The 20536-nt window shown below is 32.5% G+C and overlaps 1 protein-coding gene across 4 annotated transcripts in view; it reads left to right on the top strand.

Moving 5' to 3' along the window:
- The window catches only part of LOC127700533 (ubiquitin carboxyl-terminal hydrolase 25-like), a 47473-nt gene extending 39268 nt beyond the window's left edge, over positions 1–8205 (top strand). For 3 of the 4 annotated variants that reach the window (XM_052204068.1, XM_052204067.1, XM_052204070.1), the window contains 4 exons: positions 262–338; positions 4232–4361; positions 6230–6434; positions 6974–8205. In XM_052204068.1, coding sequence (XP_052060028.1) covers positions 262–338; positions 4232–4361; positions 6230–6434; positions 6974–7158 — 597 coding nt within the window. In that variant the 3' untranslated portion in view covers positions 7159–8205. The remainder of the gene's footprint in view (positions 1–261; positions 339–4231; positions 4362–6229; positions 6435–6973) is intronic. The other variant, XM_052204069.1, reaches the window with a different exon arrangement.
- The last annotated feature ends 12331 nt before the right edge of the window (positions 8206–20536 follow it).

Genomic DNA, 20536 nt, shown 5'->3' with positions numbered 1-20536 from the left:
AACACATACAGCTAAACAATTTAATTGAAAGTATTGTTTGCATGCTGTGGCATTGACATATTCCCAACATATCTTATTCATTCATTAGCTATAAATACAGCTATAAACTTCAGAACTTATACAAATCTCGAAGAACAGAAAATGGATTTAAAAGAGTGCAATAACAATTCTTCTAGCCAGGTATGTTTAGTGTTCATGAAGAAAGATCTTAGAATTTGTTTTACATGATTTTTGATGGTTGATTTTATTGTATTATTTCAGTGGCATGACAGATTTCACCAGTTTAGAAAAATAGTTTATTTCTTTGTTAAAGGATTATTATTATATAACGATGAAAAGTGAGTATTAATGTCTGCTATTTATCTATTTCTAACTGTTTTTCAAGTGATCTTAAGTTGACCTATGGTGTAATACTGTAAAAATTTCTTCATATATTTACAAGCTATTATAATATATGATCACCTTTTTACCTTGTTGTCAAAATCACAAATCAGATACTGTAAATTCAGAAATTATTGCAAGGTTTTTATTTTTGCGAGTAATGCAATTGTGTGAATATTGCAATGATAAGAAATCACAATAATTTATCTCGCATTTTTTGTCCGTTCTTCAAAAATTACAATAATAAATGCAAGCAAAAATTACACATTGTCATTTCCTTTCAACGTATGAAGAGATGGGATTAAGGGAAACACATATTTTAATACCTTTATATATTTGTACCCATGTACAACATTTTAACCTCCTGAAATCCAGCAGTTGTTTTATCTTTTCACTTGATGTAAATTGTGTTAAATGGTAATTTATAGAATGTAATTACAATTTGTTCCAGCTGATATATTTTTTAAGTGGTAATGACCCTTAAAACTTGCTTTTGCATTTGTTTCGTCTGAACTCATCTAGTTTAAACAAATCTTATGGTTGCAGAAATTTAGAAATTATTATTATTATTACTTCTAAATTTGACTTGATCAGTTGTTTACATAACTATGTAACTGGTGAGGGAGTTGAATACCAAGTTCTCAGGGAGTTAATGCTATCCAGTGTTCAGTTACTGTTTGTAATATATTTGTATTGGAAATTAAATAGATTATTATAAATCAGTTTGAATTTGACTGTTTCTTACAAGGAACATCTCTCGGATAAGTATTATTTTATGCCATGCACAACCAAGTCAAGTTAAGGATGTTCGCTACTCTTGTTTTTGACTTTTTGTCAGATATTCGGAATCCTGTAGTTTTATCCATGTTAGTTCCAATAAAAAATTTTCCCGCTAACACCTATTTTTCTTTTCATAATTTTATTACATATAGTTTAAATAGCCATATTTGAAAATGCTATAAAATCCTTGTTATTTTTTCATAATTTTTTTAAAGAAAAAGGGTGCCAATGTTAAATGTATGAAAAGTCTAGAGAGAGTTATTTCCCGCCAAATTTTCAATGGCTAATATCTCGAAAACAAGCACACGGACCCTTCATTTTTTTCTGCTTTTTTAGTTCCTTTATTTATATACTATCAATTTTTAACATTCTTTTAAAAAGCTTGTTATTTTGAAACAGAGTAGCGAACATCCTTAATATATTATGAGATAATGAAAAGGAATCAGTATAAAAGATTGCCATGTGTTTAAAAATTATAATGTCAGATTTACTATTAATGTTCATTTTTATACGACCGCCAAAAAATTTTTGTGGTCGTATATTGGTATGACGTCGTCGGCGTCGTCCGAAGACACATTGGTTTTCGCACTCTAACTTTAGTTTAAGTGAATGGATCTCTATGAAATTTTACCACAAGGTTCAATACCACAAAAGGAAGGTTGGGATTGATTTTGGGGGTTATGGTACCAACAGTAAAGGAATTAGGGGCCAAAAAGGGGCCAAAAATAAGCATTTTTGTAACTTCCAGATATAACTTGTGTGTTAGTGTATGGATCTCTCTGACATTGTACCACAAGGTTCCATATTACAAAAGGAATGCTGGGATTGATTTTGGGGGTAATTGCCTCAAAATTTTAGGAATTAGGGGCAAAAAAAGGGGCAAAAAACAAGCATTTTTCTAGTTTCATGACAATAACTTGTGTGTAAGTGTATGGATCTTTCTGAAATTGTACTACAAGGTTCCATATCACAAAGGGAAAGCTGGAATTGAGTTTGGGGGTAATTGCCGAAACGTTAAGGAATTGGGGGCCAAAAAGGGGCCAAAAATAAGCATTTTTCTAGTTTCCAGACAATGAAAAGGACAAGTGTATGGATCTCTCTGAAATTGTACTGCAAGGTACCATACCACAAAGGGAAGGCTGGGATTGAGTTTGGGGGTGATGAATCATAAGGGGGTTCAAAAAATTGGGGGGGGGGGGATTTTTTTTTTTTCCTTTTTTTTCTTTTTTTCCTTTTTTTTTCTTTTAAAATTTTCCATTTTAAGTTGGTTATTTCTGATTTATATTTAAAAGCAAATAATAATGATATGGTAGGAGATACACACCAAACAGGAAGTGTAAATTATTATATAATAAGTATTGTGCAATAGCAAGAAATTTTCAATTGCACAGTATTGCACAACAACAAGAAATCTTCAATTGCACAGTATTGCACAATAGCAAGAAATCTTCAATTGCACAGTATTGCGCAATAGCAAGAAATATCCAATAGCACAATATTGCGCAATAGCAAGAAATTGTCAATTGTACAGTATTGCGCAATAGCAAGAAATATTTAATTGCACAGTATTGTGCAAAAGAAGATACTTCGTATAAATTGCTTATTTCTTGACCAATTTCAATGGGGTTTTATTCTTGAATTCTTGGGGTTCTTTAATATGCTGAATCTAACCGTGTATTTAGTTTTTGGATTTTGGGCCCCGTTTTTAAATTGGTCCACATTGAGGTCGAAAGGGTCCAAAATTAAACTCTGTTTGATTTCATCAAAAATTGAATTATTGGGGTTCTTTGATATGCCGAATCTAACCGTGTATTTAGATTCTTAATTTTTGGTTCCATTTTCAAATTGGTCTACATTAAGGTCCAAAGGGTCCAAAATTAAACTTAGTTTGATTTTAACAAAAATTGAATTCTTAGGGTTCTTTGATATGCTGAATCTAAACATGTATTTAGATTTTTGATTATGGGCCCAGTTTTCAAGTTGGTCCAAATCGGGGTCCAAAATTAAACTTTGTTTGATTTCAACAAAAATTGAATATATGGGGTTCTTTGATATGCTGAATCTAACCATGTATTTAGATTTTTGATTTTTGGGCCCCGTTATCAACTTTGTCCACATTGAGGTCAAAAGGGTCCAAAATTAAACTTTGTTTGATTTCATCAAAAATTGAATTCTTGGGGTTCTTTGATATGCTGAATCTAACCATGTATTTAGATTTTGGATATTGGACCATAATAGGTGAATGTCCAATTTAAAATTTTTAAGTTCTTAGACCACATTCATTCTGTGTTAGAAACCTATGCTGTGTCAAATATTTAATCACAATCCAAATGCAAAGCTGTATCAAGCTTGAATGTTGTGTCCATACTTGCCCCAACTGTTCAGGGTTCGACCTCTGCGGTCGTATCAAGCTGCGCCCTGCGGAGCATTTTATTGTATTTCATTTGTTGTTTAATTAATATTGCTCTCTTATTTCACATCGCTTGTTGTTTTTTTAGTCCTCTACCAGCAAAGCTGAAGAAGATTTTAGGTTTGCATTTGTCCGTCTGTCTGTCTGGTAAATAAGTTTTCCGCCCTTTTTTTCTTCATCCTTGAAGATATTGATTTGATATATGGTATATAGTTTTATCATGACAAGTTACAGATCAAGTTTGAATTTTGTTCTAGTCTGATGATTTGTGCTGAGTTATTGCCCTTGAACTTAGAAAATTCACGCAAGTAATCAGTTTTCAAATTTTTTTCGTCATGCTTGAAGATATTGATTTGATATTTGGTATATAGTTTAACCATTATAAGTTACAGATCAAATTCGAATTTTGTTCGGATCAGATGTCTTTTTTTTTGCAGAGTTATGGTCCTTATCCCTGGAAAATTCACTCAAATAGACAGTTTTCCGCACTTTTTTTGTAATGCTTAAAGACATTTATTTGCCTTTTAGTATATATGGTTTAACCATGACAATGTACAGATCAAATTTGAATTTTTTAGGTCGGATGATTTTTTGCAAAGATATGGTCCTCAGACTCTCAGAATGCTTTTTTTTTTTATTAAATGTGTGACTGTTTTTCAGATATGATAAAGCTCTTCCTTATTTGGTTCATACATATACTCTTAATACAGCACTTAAAAATCAAGTCACAGTAGATGCTGGATGTTTATCTGTTAGTTTATTAGGATTTTATAGAAGACAGTGTTTATTGGTAAGTTTAACATATATTATGTGCTTTTTTTTAAACAGCCAGTTAACATTTCTTTGTAAAAGATGCTTTTAGCATTAGGTGAATGAAAAGAATATACACAAAACAACATTAAAAATATTATATAAAACACAAAAATTGTTTGCAGTATTTTTTAATATTTGTAAGAAGTGACAATTCCAAGGTGTGTTACTGTAAATGGGATATTCTCTTTTATTCTAGTTGTTATATTTATGTTGTAATAAAGAAAACCCTAGGCATTTACACTATTTGGTTGATTTGAAGAATGCCTTGCTCTCTGCACATTGTAGATTTTTTCAAACAAAATCCTTATTATGTTGGTGCTACAAAAAGCTGAAGTTTCCTACCCTCTCTAAATCTATTTATTGCAGTGTCAGCTGTTTCTTATTTGTGTCCCATCCCAACTGTTCAATGACAAGTTATATATGTTGTGGATTCATTGGGCTACCAATTTTCATGAATTGAGGAAAATTTGTAAAAAACATTTGTGGATATTCGATTTCATGGTTTTGTCAAAGTCCGCATACAAGCCTATAAAAAGTTTATACTTCATTCAACATTTAAATTCATGGTCCACGTATATCCTTGAAATCCGTGAAAATTGATATCCCACGAATATAAATGAATCCACAGTATTTTTAAATTTGTTCTCCATGAATATTAATAGACTTTTATTTTCTACTAAACCTAAGCAGTAAAAAAATCAGTCATTGTATGCACTCCAATATTCATCTTTATTTGTGATGTTACTTTTCTCAATGAACGTTGACTTAAAGAAATATTTAAAAACATAACTAACTCTAGTAGTGTTAACGAAATTTTCAGTGTTTTAATTCTTAATATTTTTTTCTTCCATTTAAATTTTGATGAAGCAGAAAGTTTTATTTTGACCCTTCTAACTCTTTCATTTTAGTTTATAGAATATACTTCAAAGCTTTGTGGCCACCCCGTTGGTCTTGTGGTAGTGTGTTCGCCTCAAGTGCAAGAGGTTGTGGGTTTGAACCACAGCCAGGTCAAACCAGAGACTTTAAAATTGGTATTTGCTGCTTCTCTGCTAAGCACGCAGCATTAAGGAGTAAGAGCAAAGAATGGTCTGCTCTGAGTCAGAATAATGTGTCTGGGTAAGGTGACATGTCTTCCTGCGGACTGTTACCTTGTGAACTAGCACGATAAAAATCAAACTCAGCAAGTCAGTCAAGTACAAGGCAGGGTTAATATTCATATTACATTAACATGTCCTCGTCCAGTATGTGCATATAAATTTTCCGCTGGACGTTAAGCAACCATCCATCATCATCATCATCAAAGCTTTGTGATCATTTTCATGAAATTTGGCAGTCCTGATGTTCTTTACAAAAAATGTTGTTATTAGTTGTTTTGCATTGAGCAGGAAAAAAATTACATCACTGAAAAGCAGGGAGAATGTTATTGATTTAAAAGCAAATTGAATGGAATGTGAAAGGATGAAGGGGTTTTACATTAATGGAATATAATTTACCCTATGAAAATACTAGTGGTCATTGTCAGTTTTATGGAGCAAAGATATGTTTTAGTTGGCATCAGTCATAATATGCTATTGTTAGGTGGATTATATAACTTTGATAAATCTGCAAGTAAAATTACAGTAGCACTTTTACACAAAATATCTGACCAGTAAGATAGAATTATACTGAATTTTTTTTGACTTAAAAGATTTGTTTTGTCATTGTAAGATTTCTGTGTAAAAACATCTTCAGATCTTTCCAACAATTTTCCATTAAATATTGGACTATAATATATTTTTTATATGAAATGATTCAAAAGCAAATATAAGTCCATTTTCTTTTAATTTCTCTGTTGTATTTTGGCAGCATATGAATGACATGCTTACCCATCAGTTTGAGAGTCTTGAAGACATCACTGAGACGATGGGGATTATGAATAACTACATTGTACCATGCCTGCCATGTTTACTCCAGTCTGGCTACACTGATGACCAAAGTGCTGCCGAGGAAATCAGAGAAAAATGGTGCTCATTTCTTGGACAAGAAATTGGTGGTACGTGTCCTTTGAAAGGTCAGAATATTTCACTAAATTGTTTTTAGAACTTAAAGACATATCTGATATAAAGTGCTTTTCTTTTTAAAACTCTAATATATAAAAATGATGTTTGTTTCTTTATTTTTTCTGTTCTCTCACTCAATATCAGTAACTCCTCCTTAAACAGCTAATTCATTTAAATGAAAATGCACAATACCTATAGCACTGTGCATATTTTTAATATTTTTATAGAAATTCTTTATGGGGTTTCCCATAGCAAGTCTTAGTCTTTGCCATATATTTACTCAATGAGGGACAGGATGAATCTATAAGCTTTGTCCAGTTTTTCTGAATTGGAATTCTAAGAGCAAAAAGTAAATAGTTTTAGAACGTATAAAAAGTTAGATTTAATGTAGTGACTTTTAAGAAGAAAAGAGTTGTGAATTTTAAGAAGTCAACCGTTATAATGTAATGTCAGTTCTGAATTAGCTCATTCATATGATGTTCAATTGTATTTATTTATAAAGTAAAAGTAAATTAAGTCTATTTCATATTGAAATATTTTGTAATTTCAGACAAGAAAGTTGAAATGTTACAAGACTTATTATCAAAGTTATTTGAACCACCAGGTGATACTAACGTTACTAGAATTCCAGCTGTAATGCATTCGGAACTAAAAACATTATATAGAGAATTCCAGAGATTAATGGACATAGCTGATGAGTCAGGTTACTTAGAAAAAGCCTTACAGAGTAAATGACGATATAGCATCATGTCTCATATCCTACTACATTAAGATACCATGTTGCCATCCTTTCTGTTGTGTCATCTAAAATAGTTTAGATCCACAAACAGGAAACCAGTACAAAGAATAAATATCAATAACGAGAATTAAATTTCATATTTGACAGTGAGATAATATAAATACATTTTGATATGTTTCATTTTAAACTACAAGCATTCAAAATAAAACCTTAATGTTGAATCTTAAAAAAGATATTCATGACTTTTAATTTGTACTAAATTTCATCAAAATAACAGGCAAAGTAAATATATCTAAAGAATGCAAAAAATGCAATATATTGGTAAGCAAAAATGATTGTTGATGAAAACCAACCCATGTTGGGCATATTCAGGTAAAGTTCAAAGGTTGTACTCGTAATCTACTGTAAAGTAGATTAAGCTGATATGGAACAAAGTTACTCATGCACGAATTTTATAATTTATTCATATATCATAAGAGCTTTTATTTAAGACCATAATTTTACATATAGAAATATAGAAATTGATACTTTTTTTTAATAAATCCAAGGACTATTTTAGTTTAAAAAACAAAATTTATAAAGCAGCTTTTATTTATATCACTTTGCAGTAATTTCATAAATTTTTTAACCTTAGTCTGAGTACTCAGGATCAGCTTAGTCTCGTATCTTTGATGTATATATAATATTAATAGATTAAAAGTTAAATCAATTATCCAATGTAATAGTTTACTGCTTTTTATACGACCGCAAAAAAATTTTTGTGGTCGTATATTGGTATGACGTTGGCGTCGTTGTCGTTGTCGTCGTCGTCGTCGTCCGAAGACACATTAGTTTTCGCACTCTAACTTTAGTTAAAGTGAATGGATCTTAATGAAATTTTACCATAAGGTTCAATACCACAAAAGGAAGGTGGGGATTGATTTTGGGGGTTATGGTACCAACAGTTAAGGAATTAGGGGCCAAAAATAAGCATTTTTGTAACTTCCAGACATAACTTGTGTGTAAGTGTATGGATCTCTCTGACATTGTACCACAAGGTTCCATATCACAAAGGGAATGCTGGGATTGATTTTGGGGGTAATTGCCTCCAAATTTTAGGAATTAGGGGCCAAAAAGGGACAAAAAACAAGCATTTTTCTAGTTTCATGACAATAACTTGTGTGTAAGTCTATGGATCTCTCTGAAATTGTATCACAAGGTTTCATATCACAAAGGGAATGCTGGGATTGATTTTGGGGGTAATTGCCTCAAGATTTTAGGAATTAGGGGCCAAAAGGGGCAAGAAACGAGCATTTTTCTAGTTTCATGACAATAACTTGTGTGTAAGTGTATGGATCTTTATGAAATTGTACTACAAGGTTCCATATCACACAGGGAAAGCTGGAATTGAGTTTGGGGGTAATTGCCCAAAAAGTTTAGGAGTTAGGGGCCAAAAAGGGGCCAAAAATAAGCATTTTTCTAGTTTCCAGACAATAACTTGTGTTCAAGTGTATGGATCTCTCTGAAATTGTACTGCAAGGTACCATACCACAAAGGGAAGGCTGGGATTGATTTTGGGGGTAATTCCCTCAAAATTTTAGTAATAAGGGGCCATAAAAGGGAAAAAAAAAAAGCATTTTTCTAGTTTCAGGACAATAACTTGTGTGTAAGTGTATGGATCTTTATGAAATTGTACTGCAAGGTTCCATATCACAAAGGGAAAGCTGGGTTTGAGTTTGGGGGTAATTGCCCTAAACGTTTAGGAATTTAGGGCCAAAAAGGGGCCAAAAGTTTGGGGGTGATGAATCATAAGGGGGTTCAAAAAATTTGGGGGGGGGGGGGGGGGGGGGATTTTTTTTCCCTTTTTTTTCTTTAAAATTTACCATTTTAAATTGGTTATTTCTGATTTATATATAAAAGCAAATAATAATGATATGGTTTGAATAGGTAAATTAAATTTTTTTAAGTTCTTAGACCACTTTCATTCTGTGTCAGAAACCTATGCGGTGTCAAATATTTAATTACAATCCAAATTCAGTGCTGTATCAAGCTTGAATGTTGTGTCCATACTTGCCCCAACTGTTCAGCGTTCGACCTCTGCGGTCGTATCAAGCTGCGCCCCAGCGGAGCATTTTATTTTTGTTGCCGCTGAACGTTAAGCAACCAACAATCAATTATATTCATTTGAGGAACTAAAAGGTAACAACCACTTTAGTTTTAAAAATTATTCAACTAAGAATATATTATATGATTGTTACAAAAACAAGAGGGTTTCAGTTAGATGTACCTGTTAAAATACATATATGATGAATTCTTTGAAAACATCACATGGGCAGTTAAAAGAAAATTTTCAAACTTATGACTCTATTCAACCCCATTTAAATTACTTCTTAAGCTACTTTAACATTTTTTGCTATATAAACAGATAAAAAAAAACACTCTTCAATCAATAAAAATTATTTTAATTGACATAATTCTCCAGTCATTTCTCATTTAGAAGTATTTTTATAAAAAATCAAGTCTGTTTGGTGTCAATTTCTTCATTAAAGGACTTCCATATTCTTAAGATGCAGAGAGTTCATTATATATAGATATTGTATTGACACTTGAAATAGAGCAAAAATGTGGATTTTTTGAAAACTCAATACCTCTGGTCTTACTACTCTAAATGGATATTGGTGCATTGTTTATGAATTCCAAATGTACCTATTATGTGTGTAATAAATGGCTTTTAATTAGATTTCTGACAAGTTTTTATTGTTCATGTGGTCTGTCTGGGTTCGGTAATGGATAAGTATTTTTCATATATATTGTCCCCACTAAATGCAGGCAGTAAATATTTGATGTTCAAGCCCTAATTGAAATTTTAGGATTAATGTTGCTTAAAATTTTCTACAGGCAATAATGTTTTTCTTTTTCCCTTGATTATCTCTATATTATAATAAGTTATCAATATTTGTTTCTGATAGGCACTGATTAAAGTCTTGTTAGGGTTGCATTTCTGATAAATTTTGTTCTTACTCTGCTCTGATACTACTCTGACCTAATACTACTATACTACTCTGCCTTTATACCACTCTGACCTTATACTGTAATGTAATCAACTTACTTGATTTTGAAGTTTGCTGAATAGAACATATTAAAGGTCACTTAAATTGTATTTCTTACAATTTCTGTATTGCTCATCTTGAATTGTTATAAATGCAAATAAAACCATTGTATTTTCTTTCTCATCAGATTATGAAATTCACATTTATAATGCATAGACAGAATTGCTTGCATGATTTTACATGATTTTTTATTTCAGTTTCAATGCATAACCCTTCAGATGGAAGGATTTTAGTAATTTATTTTTAAGAAGTACAATGTTAGCTTTCCATAGTGTGTAAATAGCTTGTAATATATGTAATATATAATGTATATACTGTAAAATAAATATTGAATTGTTATGGTGGTTTGCAAAAAAAGATTTTTGCAACTGCTTTTTTTTTTGAAAGGAAAAGAAATAAATGAATTGAGACACACATTTATTGGTTGTTATTTTTTTGCTTACCTACAACAAGTCACAGAATACGAGCTATAGATATTTTAGTATGACAGGAACAATTGCATGATGTTATTGATAGTAAGCTTAATGTGTAGGATATAGTAATATACATATCTTATGGTCTAAAGGCTCCATCTTGCATATTTCATGTCCCTGACCTTATTTTCCTAACCATCTGAATTATTAATTTGAATGTTTAGTTTTTGATTGTTAGGCCAAATTTCAAAGTACTATGAACAATCTATCAACTTAATATTCTTTAAAGAATTACTGAGGATGAACATGTCATTTGACAGGGAGTGCTGACCTTTATCTCGTTTTAATGTCAAGTGATCAACATTTAGCTTTCATATTTTGGTAATTTTCTAGGCTAGTAAATAAAAGAAGTCAATTGTATATAAAAATTAGGAGATGAGGTATGATTGCCAATGAGACAACTATCCACCAGAGTTCAAATGATGTGGATGTAATCAATTATAGGCAACCGTATGTCCTTCAACAATGAGAAAAACCCATACCATATAGTCTGCTATAAAAGGCCCCCACATAAAAAAACATGAATCAATTCAATTGAGAAAACTAACGGCCAAAATTATAACATAACAATTTACGAAAAACAAATATAACCGACATGAACCAACGAAAACTACTGAACTACAGGCTTCTGACTTTGGGACAGGCACATAAAGAATATGTTTGGTTTCAAGGATCACTACTTAAAGATATACATATAAAAAAAAGGAGATGTGGTATGATTGCCAATGAGACAACTACCCACCAAAGTTCAAATGAAGTGGATGTAAGCAATCATAGGCAACCTTTGATATAGGTCATCTGACATTGACCTCATTTTCAGGGTTCAATGATTAATGTTCAAATTTTTATGCTGAGGTTTATTACTATTCAGAATCAGTGATTACTAATTGGTTGATGGAATAACAATTTGTAAATCTCCACCCTGCTGGGGACACCCAACCTTGACCTCTTTGCCTTGGACATTGATCACTGTTTAGTACTTTTGAAACATGTAGTAAGACCTTTATCTCAAAGAATATAAGATTATCAAGATATTGTACAGTTAAATCATTTAGCAAGTGAGACATTTGATGTTGAATTCATTGTTTATAGTAGCTTAATTTATTTTCATACAGGATAATTTGTCTTGTCTATTTGTTCTCTCTTTCATTACATTATTCAAGAATGAGAGGCCATGTAAAATTTTTGCAAACATATTCACAATTTTGAGATACCAAGGATCAGTATTTTTATCCCAGTTTCTAAATCAATGTCCATAGTAGTAGCAACAAACCTTGATGTATAAATAATAGACCTTTGTCTGCCATCTTAAGTGCATGTGTCTGGTCGTCGTGCAAATAATTCTGGTACCAAATAAATCTATCCTTAAAAATGTAATGGTCTTGTATATTTCACTCGGCTTACCTTAGCCAACATGACTTGCTGTTTAAAATCCCTCTGTCGTGTGAGCTTTTACAAAAGGATCTTTATAATACCACCTGGCATATTTCGTCCAAGAATACACATTGACATCACAATTAGCTCAATTAAAGTAAAAACAAAACAAAACATAACATTATTGGGATCACAATATTACAATCTAGGAAAAGATCATGGGATTGCGGTTACGATAATATGAACATACATATGGTTATCTGACATTTATTACATAACGGTCAACCAACTCATCCTGGCGTCCGTAAAATTTTTCTGGTTTTTTCTTCCGTTTTTTTTTTTTAATTAAACTCTTTATTTTGCGAAAATATGCTATCTTATTAGTTTCCACCAGTAATTGTTTTAACAGATCTTATAGATTTTAGAGTGTGTTTTCAATGATTAGTGCTCCAAGTAACATTCCTTTCTCAATAATAACATCAATCCAAATCGTTCAAGATTGCCGATAGTTTCCTGTAACCATTCCAGCGAAGCTATTGAAGCAAGGATTCCAATGTGGTAAAGTAGAAATCATCATTTCGAACGCTTTACGGACGCAATCATAATTTGGTTGATCGTATTGGAATATCTGCCTCACAGATGACCATGAATATGTTTCAATTACCGTAGCCACAATCCCGTCTTCTTTCCCCGATTGTAACATCCGCGAATGAGACATCATAGAATTCGTACTTGTCCTAAACAATACGAAGGATACCACAAAGTCATGTGTATCAGGATCTGTCTACCATTCCGGAGCACCTGAGATGTCTCCTAAATTTTGACACGGTTCGTGTTGCTCAGTGTTTAGTTTTATTGTAGTGTTTTGTAGATTGTCCAAGTGTTCAAATGTTCACAGTGGTCGAACTGGTGTTTCTGGTCGTACCGAACTCTGATAGCAATGCACTGTTTCTACTACTCATGCATCCGAAGAGTATGGGGAAGGGTATTATTTCTTCTTCTTTGCTAGTCTTTTAAAACTTTTTTATTCATTGTTCTGTACAAATGTTATGGTCATCTATAATTGTCCGCAAGATATATGCATCAGCTTAATTGAAGTAATAGCCATTTTAATAATTGCCAATGGTCACTTCATCATACGACAATTTGTTCTACGGTTACATGTGCGATTGTCAAAAAAAGATTGTATAACAACATAAAGTACACATTTTTCTGTATGTAAAAAAATATTGTTTCTGTCCAAATTGTGTTACAAATAACCCACATTTTAACGAGTGCTTACATCTGATATATTTTAGTGAACTTGAGATTAAGGATACAACCGAAAGTAAAAAGTCTGCGTCATATCTTGATCCTTTCCTCGATATTGAATCAGATGGACGACTAAAACTGGAATCTATGACAAACGTGACGATTTCAACTTTCCAGTGCAACTTCCGATTTTCAGCAGTAAATACACTCATCATAGATATCAGGTTAAAAACTTTGTACACCAGACGCGCGGTTCGTCTACAAACATACCCTCCATCGTATGGCGTTTACATATCTCATGCATGATCACACTTTACGGACTTCATTAACAGGGTTGTGCTCCTAACACAGACACTGCTCAAACAGTGTTATGTCACGAAGTACGACTGAAATCGACTCTACATAAGCTTACGGCACCGTCACAAATCGTTTGACCGGTACGATGTGTCTGTGCATCAAATATCTAGCGACATGTTTGGGAGGTCTTAGATTTTCAGATACCAGTGTAGTAGTCTTTATCTGTTATTTTACCGATTGTGTACCAATCCCGATTTCGATATTTTAACTGTTTGTGGATGCGCATGGCGGGTGATGGATGCATAGCAGGAGACGCTTACCTTGTCGACACATCCGGTCGCTCCTGTTGATACGTTTACCTCAGTTGTTTCTGTTTGCTACCTTGATTTGTCTCTAGCTAATCGATTTATCTCTAGCTAATCGATTTGTCTCTAGCTAATCGATTTTTCTCTGTCTAATCGATTTATCTCTAGCTAATCGATTTGTCTCTAGCTAATCGATTTATGGAATTTTAACATTGGTAAACTACTGTCGCCTAAATTTAGACACATTTTTACAAATGTAAGTGCATATTCAGTAGATTTTCAAGACAATCAGATTTTGGTCAATACTTTTCCTTTAGATACTTGCAACTACAGGCTAACTGATTATTCAAAAGACTATCTAATTCCTTAAATTAAGCAACTACTAAATTAATCTGGTGTGCCACTTCGCCTGTATCTGCTAAAATGACAGTACTGTTTATTTTATTAGATTTTACAAGAAGTTCACCATCGCAGGACCAAGAATGGTCTAGTATAATTTCAAATGGTCCGGTTCGTCGGACAGCAATTGTTTTCCCTGATCTGTATCAGCGATAGTTACCTGTTTATGTGGTGTGCAAATACATTTTTCACTCTTTTTTGGTAGTTAATTAAGTTTCTTTTTGCGATTTTATCCATTTCTTCTTAACACTTTTATTTTTTTTTTTAAATATTGTATGAATTATCTATATGGACGAACGAAACAGTGATAGATTTAGATAGTTAATATTTCATATTAGTTTAGAATTCTATGTTGTTAAATGGAGGCAACTTTAGAAATTTTGCGTGTTTCCCTTGCAATTCTGAAATCTGGTTTTTGTTACGCTTTTCGGCGACGGAATTCGCTACCTGAAATAACAATTTCTGGAAATATTTTGCCAAACTTGACGGAACAGGTATACTTCTACTTTTGAACTAATGTGAACATAGGTTTTTCATTTTATATGTAGGAGGGTTATATGTTATTCATTTTTTGTGAACGTCTGTGTTAATTTCACATTAAAAAAAGTATTGTTTTTTTTTCCATTTTTATATTGAAAAATTTGATTCCCGTAATATATTAATTTTAATGGTTGCAGCTTAGACAAAACCAGCCAACGTTTTCACCCACATCCTTTATAGTGCGACATTATATGAAAAACCGTTAAATGTCTTCGAGGAGAACTAAGATGCATTACAGTTTATATAGATCTTTTAACTGTCATACAATTGGGAGATTTAGCTAGCTAGAAAACCAGATTTAACCCACCATTTTCTTCGGAAAATGCCTACACCAAGTCAGGAAATGGCAGTTGTTTTTCACTTGTTCCGTTGATGGATAGTGTTTGATTGTGTCAGTTTTTATGGACTTCCCCTTTTTGTATTTGCCTTGGAGTTCGGTATTTTTGTTTTACTTTTTTTGCATTATGTTTTTGCTATTTTTTTGTTAAAACTTTAAAAAATACAATGATAAGATTTCATGTTTACACAGCTCCTCGTTTATATTACAATTTAAAGCTTTGTTGTCATGTTAAAAGAATTTTAATTAAAACAGTTTTGATGTTGAATAACATTTTATTTTTTTATGTCATTATTCATGTCCAATTTAAAAACAAATAAAACAGTTTTATGTTTGCAACTTGAAAACAACACTTTATGAATTTCATGCATCTTGAATTACCTTCAAGAGAATTAGATATTGCATTTTACACCACGCAGATAATTCTTTCATTTAGTTTTTGAAAAATAAAATACCAAGACCATATGTTGAAACCATTGAAAAGTAAACTTGTATTAGAAAGTATTTATAGAGACGAATTAAGGTAGCAAACAGAAATTAAGGGAATCGCATGAACTCCAAAACGAGCTATAGAGGGTGGGTGGACAAATTAGTCGACTCCTCCTAGATGCATGCATCACCCGCCTTGCGAATTCACACTCATTCATAATGTCGAAATCGAGAATAGGACACAATCGTTAAAATTAAAGATCAGACGACTATGCTGGTATCTAAAGAGGCCCGAGAACACAGTTATTTCGTAGTGCATTTCTTTTAGGCAATAAATTCAAATTTAAAAAATTGCACCTGCCCTATTTCAAAAAGATTTTACAGTGTAGTGTACTACTATTGGGACAAATAATATCAAAATCATAGAAAAGTCTACCAGCTCTAACTCAAAATATTGACAATTCTATGTTAAGGGGGTCTAAAATTCAGTTTGACAGCTTCAGACATACTAGTTTTTGACCTTTTTCAACTGGACCAAATCACTACTTAACATAAAGATTCAGCACCCAAATTTTTTTAACATGGAATTTCATCCCCTTACTTAATATTTCATGCATAAAATATAAAGAAATAAATTTGGAAAGTGTATGAAAAAAAGTTTCACACTGTCCACACTAGGGACTATAGACAACGAAAATCTAAGGACGATAACTGTGTCCTCGGACCAAGATCTAAGACTGCGAAAACATGTCGTTAGTGAATTGAGGCACCGACATATCGTACCGGTCAACCGATTCGTCTTGTGATAATGATGGTAAAACTTTCAGTCGTTCTTCCTCATAACTAAGTTGTAGCAGTTTGGTGTAAGGAGCACACCCTTGTTAATAAATACCGATAGTGTGAACATGCACGAGTGTAACGTATTAACTGAGATATGTAAAACGTAATACGATGGAACGGATGGTATGTTACCGCTGAGAAATGGGAAATTGACAAAATAAAATAGCCCTTTATTAATTCAATAAATCTATAAGTGTTATGCTGTCAGGTTATATTTTTATTGTTTTATTGTGGTGGAGGTTAACTTGTGGAACTGATAGTTCACTATCATTAATACCAACCCAGAGGTTATCAAATCATATCATTTGATTCCTTGCGCATAAAATAACACTTTATAAATTGTATGTGTTCGAACCGCTTTTCTGGAATAACCTTCATCACAAACGCTCAAAACCAAGAATTTGAAAGCCAAGCAATTGTTAAACAAGAGGAAACAAGACCCTGCTTAATTAAGTAGAAAATTGCTGAAAAACATAAAATTTTGTGGTATATTCCCTTACCTACACAAATTTTTAGATAGGTGTTTTTTAGGTGCTTTACATATCAATCAGATGATCTTGTTTCCTGCCCATTGTGGTTTTGTCGACATTTTTATCAAATTGGTAAAATTATAAATAGTTTATGTAAATCACATCAAGCATAAAACATGCACGATTGCATAATAAAAGCGCAATATATAAAGCATATGATGTTATCATGGTAATTATATAAACAACTAACCCTCCGATTAAGATTGTCACTGCATTCAACAGTACATATTCAGGTTTATAAAGTTTTACATTTTAGTAGCCCTAAAACCTGAAGTTTATTCGCTGTGTTGGACTTATTCACTTTTATACTCGTTTCAGTATTCCTGTTTATAAGATGTTTCCGTTTCATACTGCATATAAATTGTAGGTTTTAGGATGATAAAACAGCATTTTCTTCTTATATCAAATTTAGAATCTGTGTTTTGGTTTTTACGCAAACTTTTTCTTCTTAATTTTCACTTATCTAACATTAGAAAATGATCATGTCCAATGGTTTACGAATTTAATGATCTGTTAGGGTTTGATAAAAGTCAATTACCAATCGACTGTATCGTTATTCCTATTCACTAAATATTACTGATCAAAGTATGTTATAGGAGTATCATGACGGCTGTCACTAGTGGAGTAGGGCCTGCTTACCCTTCCTGAGCACATTGCGATGGGGTTCGTTTTGCTCAGTCTTTAGTATTTTGTGTAGTGTTTTGTTTCTTTACGTCGTCTTTCGTTTTCTCTACTTTTGATTGTTGAACTGTTGCCATGGCGTAGTTATTTTTTCTCTACCTTTGAGTGTTGAATACATTCTTTGTATCTTCTGAATCTTTCACAAAAAAAAATAATTATGTAAACAAAACCTTTCAAATCATCAACTTAATCTCCAAATAACAAAAATATTCAATATAACAAACGACAAATACTCACGAGGTTCCTGACTCTGAACAGATACATAAAAATTGTTTTATATCTCCAAACTAATCCTTTTTAATATCGATTAGTAGAACAACATAACTTTAAACAACTACAGGAAAAGCATTTAACTCTACAATAAAGGTACAAGGATAACAAAAATAAAAAATAAATAAGAAAGTATATAGAATTTAAGTATGGTTTAAATTTAGTGCATCGATTGAAATACTCTTTCATAAATAGACTTCTATAATCTGTCCAACTTAAGACCAATCTTGCCACAAAGTTGGACGTTATACTTTGTACGTGATCGACGAGGCTTTGGAATATTATGAGATAATTTCGCTGCATGTATTTTCGATCCTCCTGTTGTCACACTGATTCAAACCAAAAATTCTCTGAAACTGACATTCTCAAGATACTTGACTTCTTGATTGACAACATATTTATTACTTGTGAAGGACGTATTTTTCAACAGATAGTCGGCTATCCCATGGGAACCCAACTGTGCTCCTCTTCTTGCCTATTTGTTCCCTTATTCATATGAGACTGACTTCATGCAGGAACTTCTTAGGAAGAAAGAAAAGAAGTTAGCAGTGTCCTTTAACTTCACTTTCCGCTATTAAGATGATGTTCTCTCACTAAATAATTCAATATTTTGTGGCTATGTTGTACGCATCTACCCCATCGAACTTGAGATAAAGGATACAACAGATACAGTTAAGTCTGCCTCATATCTTGACTTTCATCTAGAAATTGACAATGAGGGTCGGTGGAAAATAAAACTTTACGACAAAAGAGTTTAGAGTCCCAATTGTGAACTTTTCATTCCTATGCAGCAACATGCCAGCACCGCTCGCATACGGAGTATATATCTTCCAGTTGATACGATATCCCAGGGTTTGTATTTCCTGTCATGATTTCCTTGATAGAGGGTTGCTGCTCACAAGGAAGCTATTAAACCAAGAGTTCGAAGTGATGAAGTTAAAATCATCCCTTCGTAAATGTTACGGACGCCATCACGAGTTGGTTGACCGTTATGGAATATCTGTTTCACAGATGAAAGCGGATATGTTCCAATTGTCGTCACTACAATCCCGCCCCCCTTTTCCCCGAATGTTACCTACCAAATTAGATACCGGGTTTGTACTAACATGAGCAACACAACACGTGCCACATGTGGAGCAGGATCTGCTTACACCCCCGGAACACATGTGATCACCCCCAGTTTTTGGTGGGGTTTGTGTTGCTCAGTCTTTAGTTTTCTATGTAGTGTTTTGTGTACTGTTGTTTGTCTGTTGGTCTTTTTCTTTTTTAGCCATAGCGTTGTCATTTATTTTTCGCTTGACGAGTTTGAATGTCCCTTTGGTATCTTTAGACTGTCTTGTCTAACGACATTAATATTGAAATTGGTATTATTCCTTCTTGAAAGATGAATTTGGTAATTGTGGTTACAACATTACTCCTTAAAATGACATTCGGTAAGCATCGCATTAATGATAAAATGTTTTAAAAACAGGAAATTAACATGAAACATTATTATTTCGATTGAAGACAGATAAGTAAAAACCCGAAACAGCAACTTTGTACTTGTGATCATACAACTCCAAATGCAAAAAAAAAACAACTTATAGTTTCTTGAAGTCTTATATTGTTTTATTCAACAGAAATGTCGTAAATGACTTAACAACAATGACAATTACTAAGAAATGTTACTGAATAAATAGATCAAAAGACTTATTATACGCTTGGTTAACCATTATAACAGGAAATGATCCAAGATTGTCCAACTATTCACTTTCAAATGTTAAAACACGGTATTGAGTCATATAGAAAACAGAAAAAGCTCACAAAACAATTTCCCCACCGCCACATACAGGAATGGTAAGTCCATTATTTTCTAAGAGAAACAGCAGAAATCATTCGGATAAAAATCAATGTGCAAAATTGCATTATAAGGTGAATATTTTGAGAATGTTTCATTAAAAAAAGACAGTTGCAGATATAAAACTGGAATGAAAGGACAAACAGACGAACGGACGGAAAGACAACCCTCACAAGCGGGGTGTAATAATTAACATAAATTGCTTTCAGAAAAATATTACCTTTTTCGAATAGCACATATATTGTATTAATCAATATCCTGTTATTTTATTAATATTTTCTACATATATTTTGAATATAAAAAAGTTTTCGCCAGACGAAACGGAAAACATTAACATTCATCGTGGTGAACATCACGTGGTACTAATTCTAAAGATAATCCCAAACAGTTAAGGTCATATCAGTGTTGATTACAAACTTTATGGCCCCGATCAACATCAGTTTTCAAAAGTCAATAAAACTACATAAAAATTCATCAAAAGTCAGAAGTTGTGTAATATAAGGTGCAAACAAATACTTGAACATGAAAAAACTTGACCCTTCTAAATGCAAGATATACACTTTTTCAAACTTGTATAAATATCATTGACTTGGTCTGAAATATTAATATATGTACTTTTGTAAATACTCAACTTGTCTTTATTTTGCAACCAGGCATACAGACATCTAGCCAAGCGTCGTGTGAGGCTAGGTGTTCTCAATCGAACCACGATCGTTGTTATG

This window comes from Mytilus californianus, unplaced genomic scaffold (genome assembly GCF_021869535.1).
Source record: "Mytilus californianus isolate M0D057914Y unplaced genomic scaffold, xbMytCali1.0.p SCAF_5, whole genome shotgun sequence".
NCBI classification, from domain to species: Eukaryota; Metazoa; Mollusca; class Bivalvia; order Mytilida; family Mytilidae; genus Mytilus; species Mytilus californianus.
Note: the sequence above shows the minus strand (reverse complement) of the source record. Positions and strands in the feature narration are given on the sequence as shown.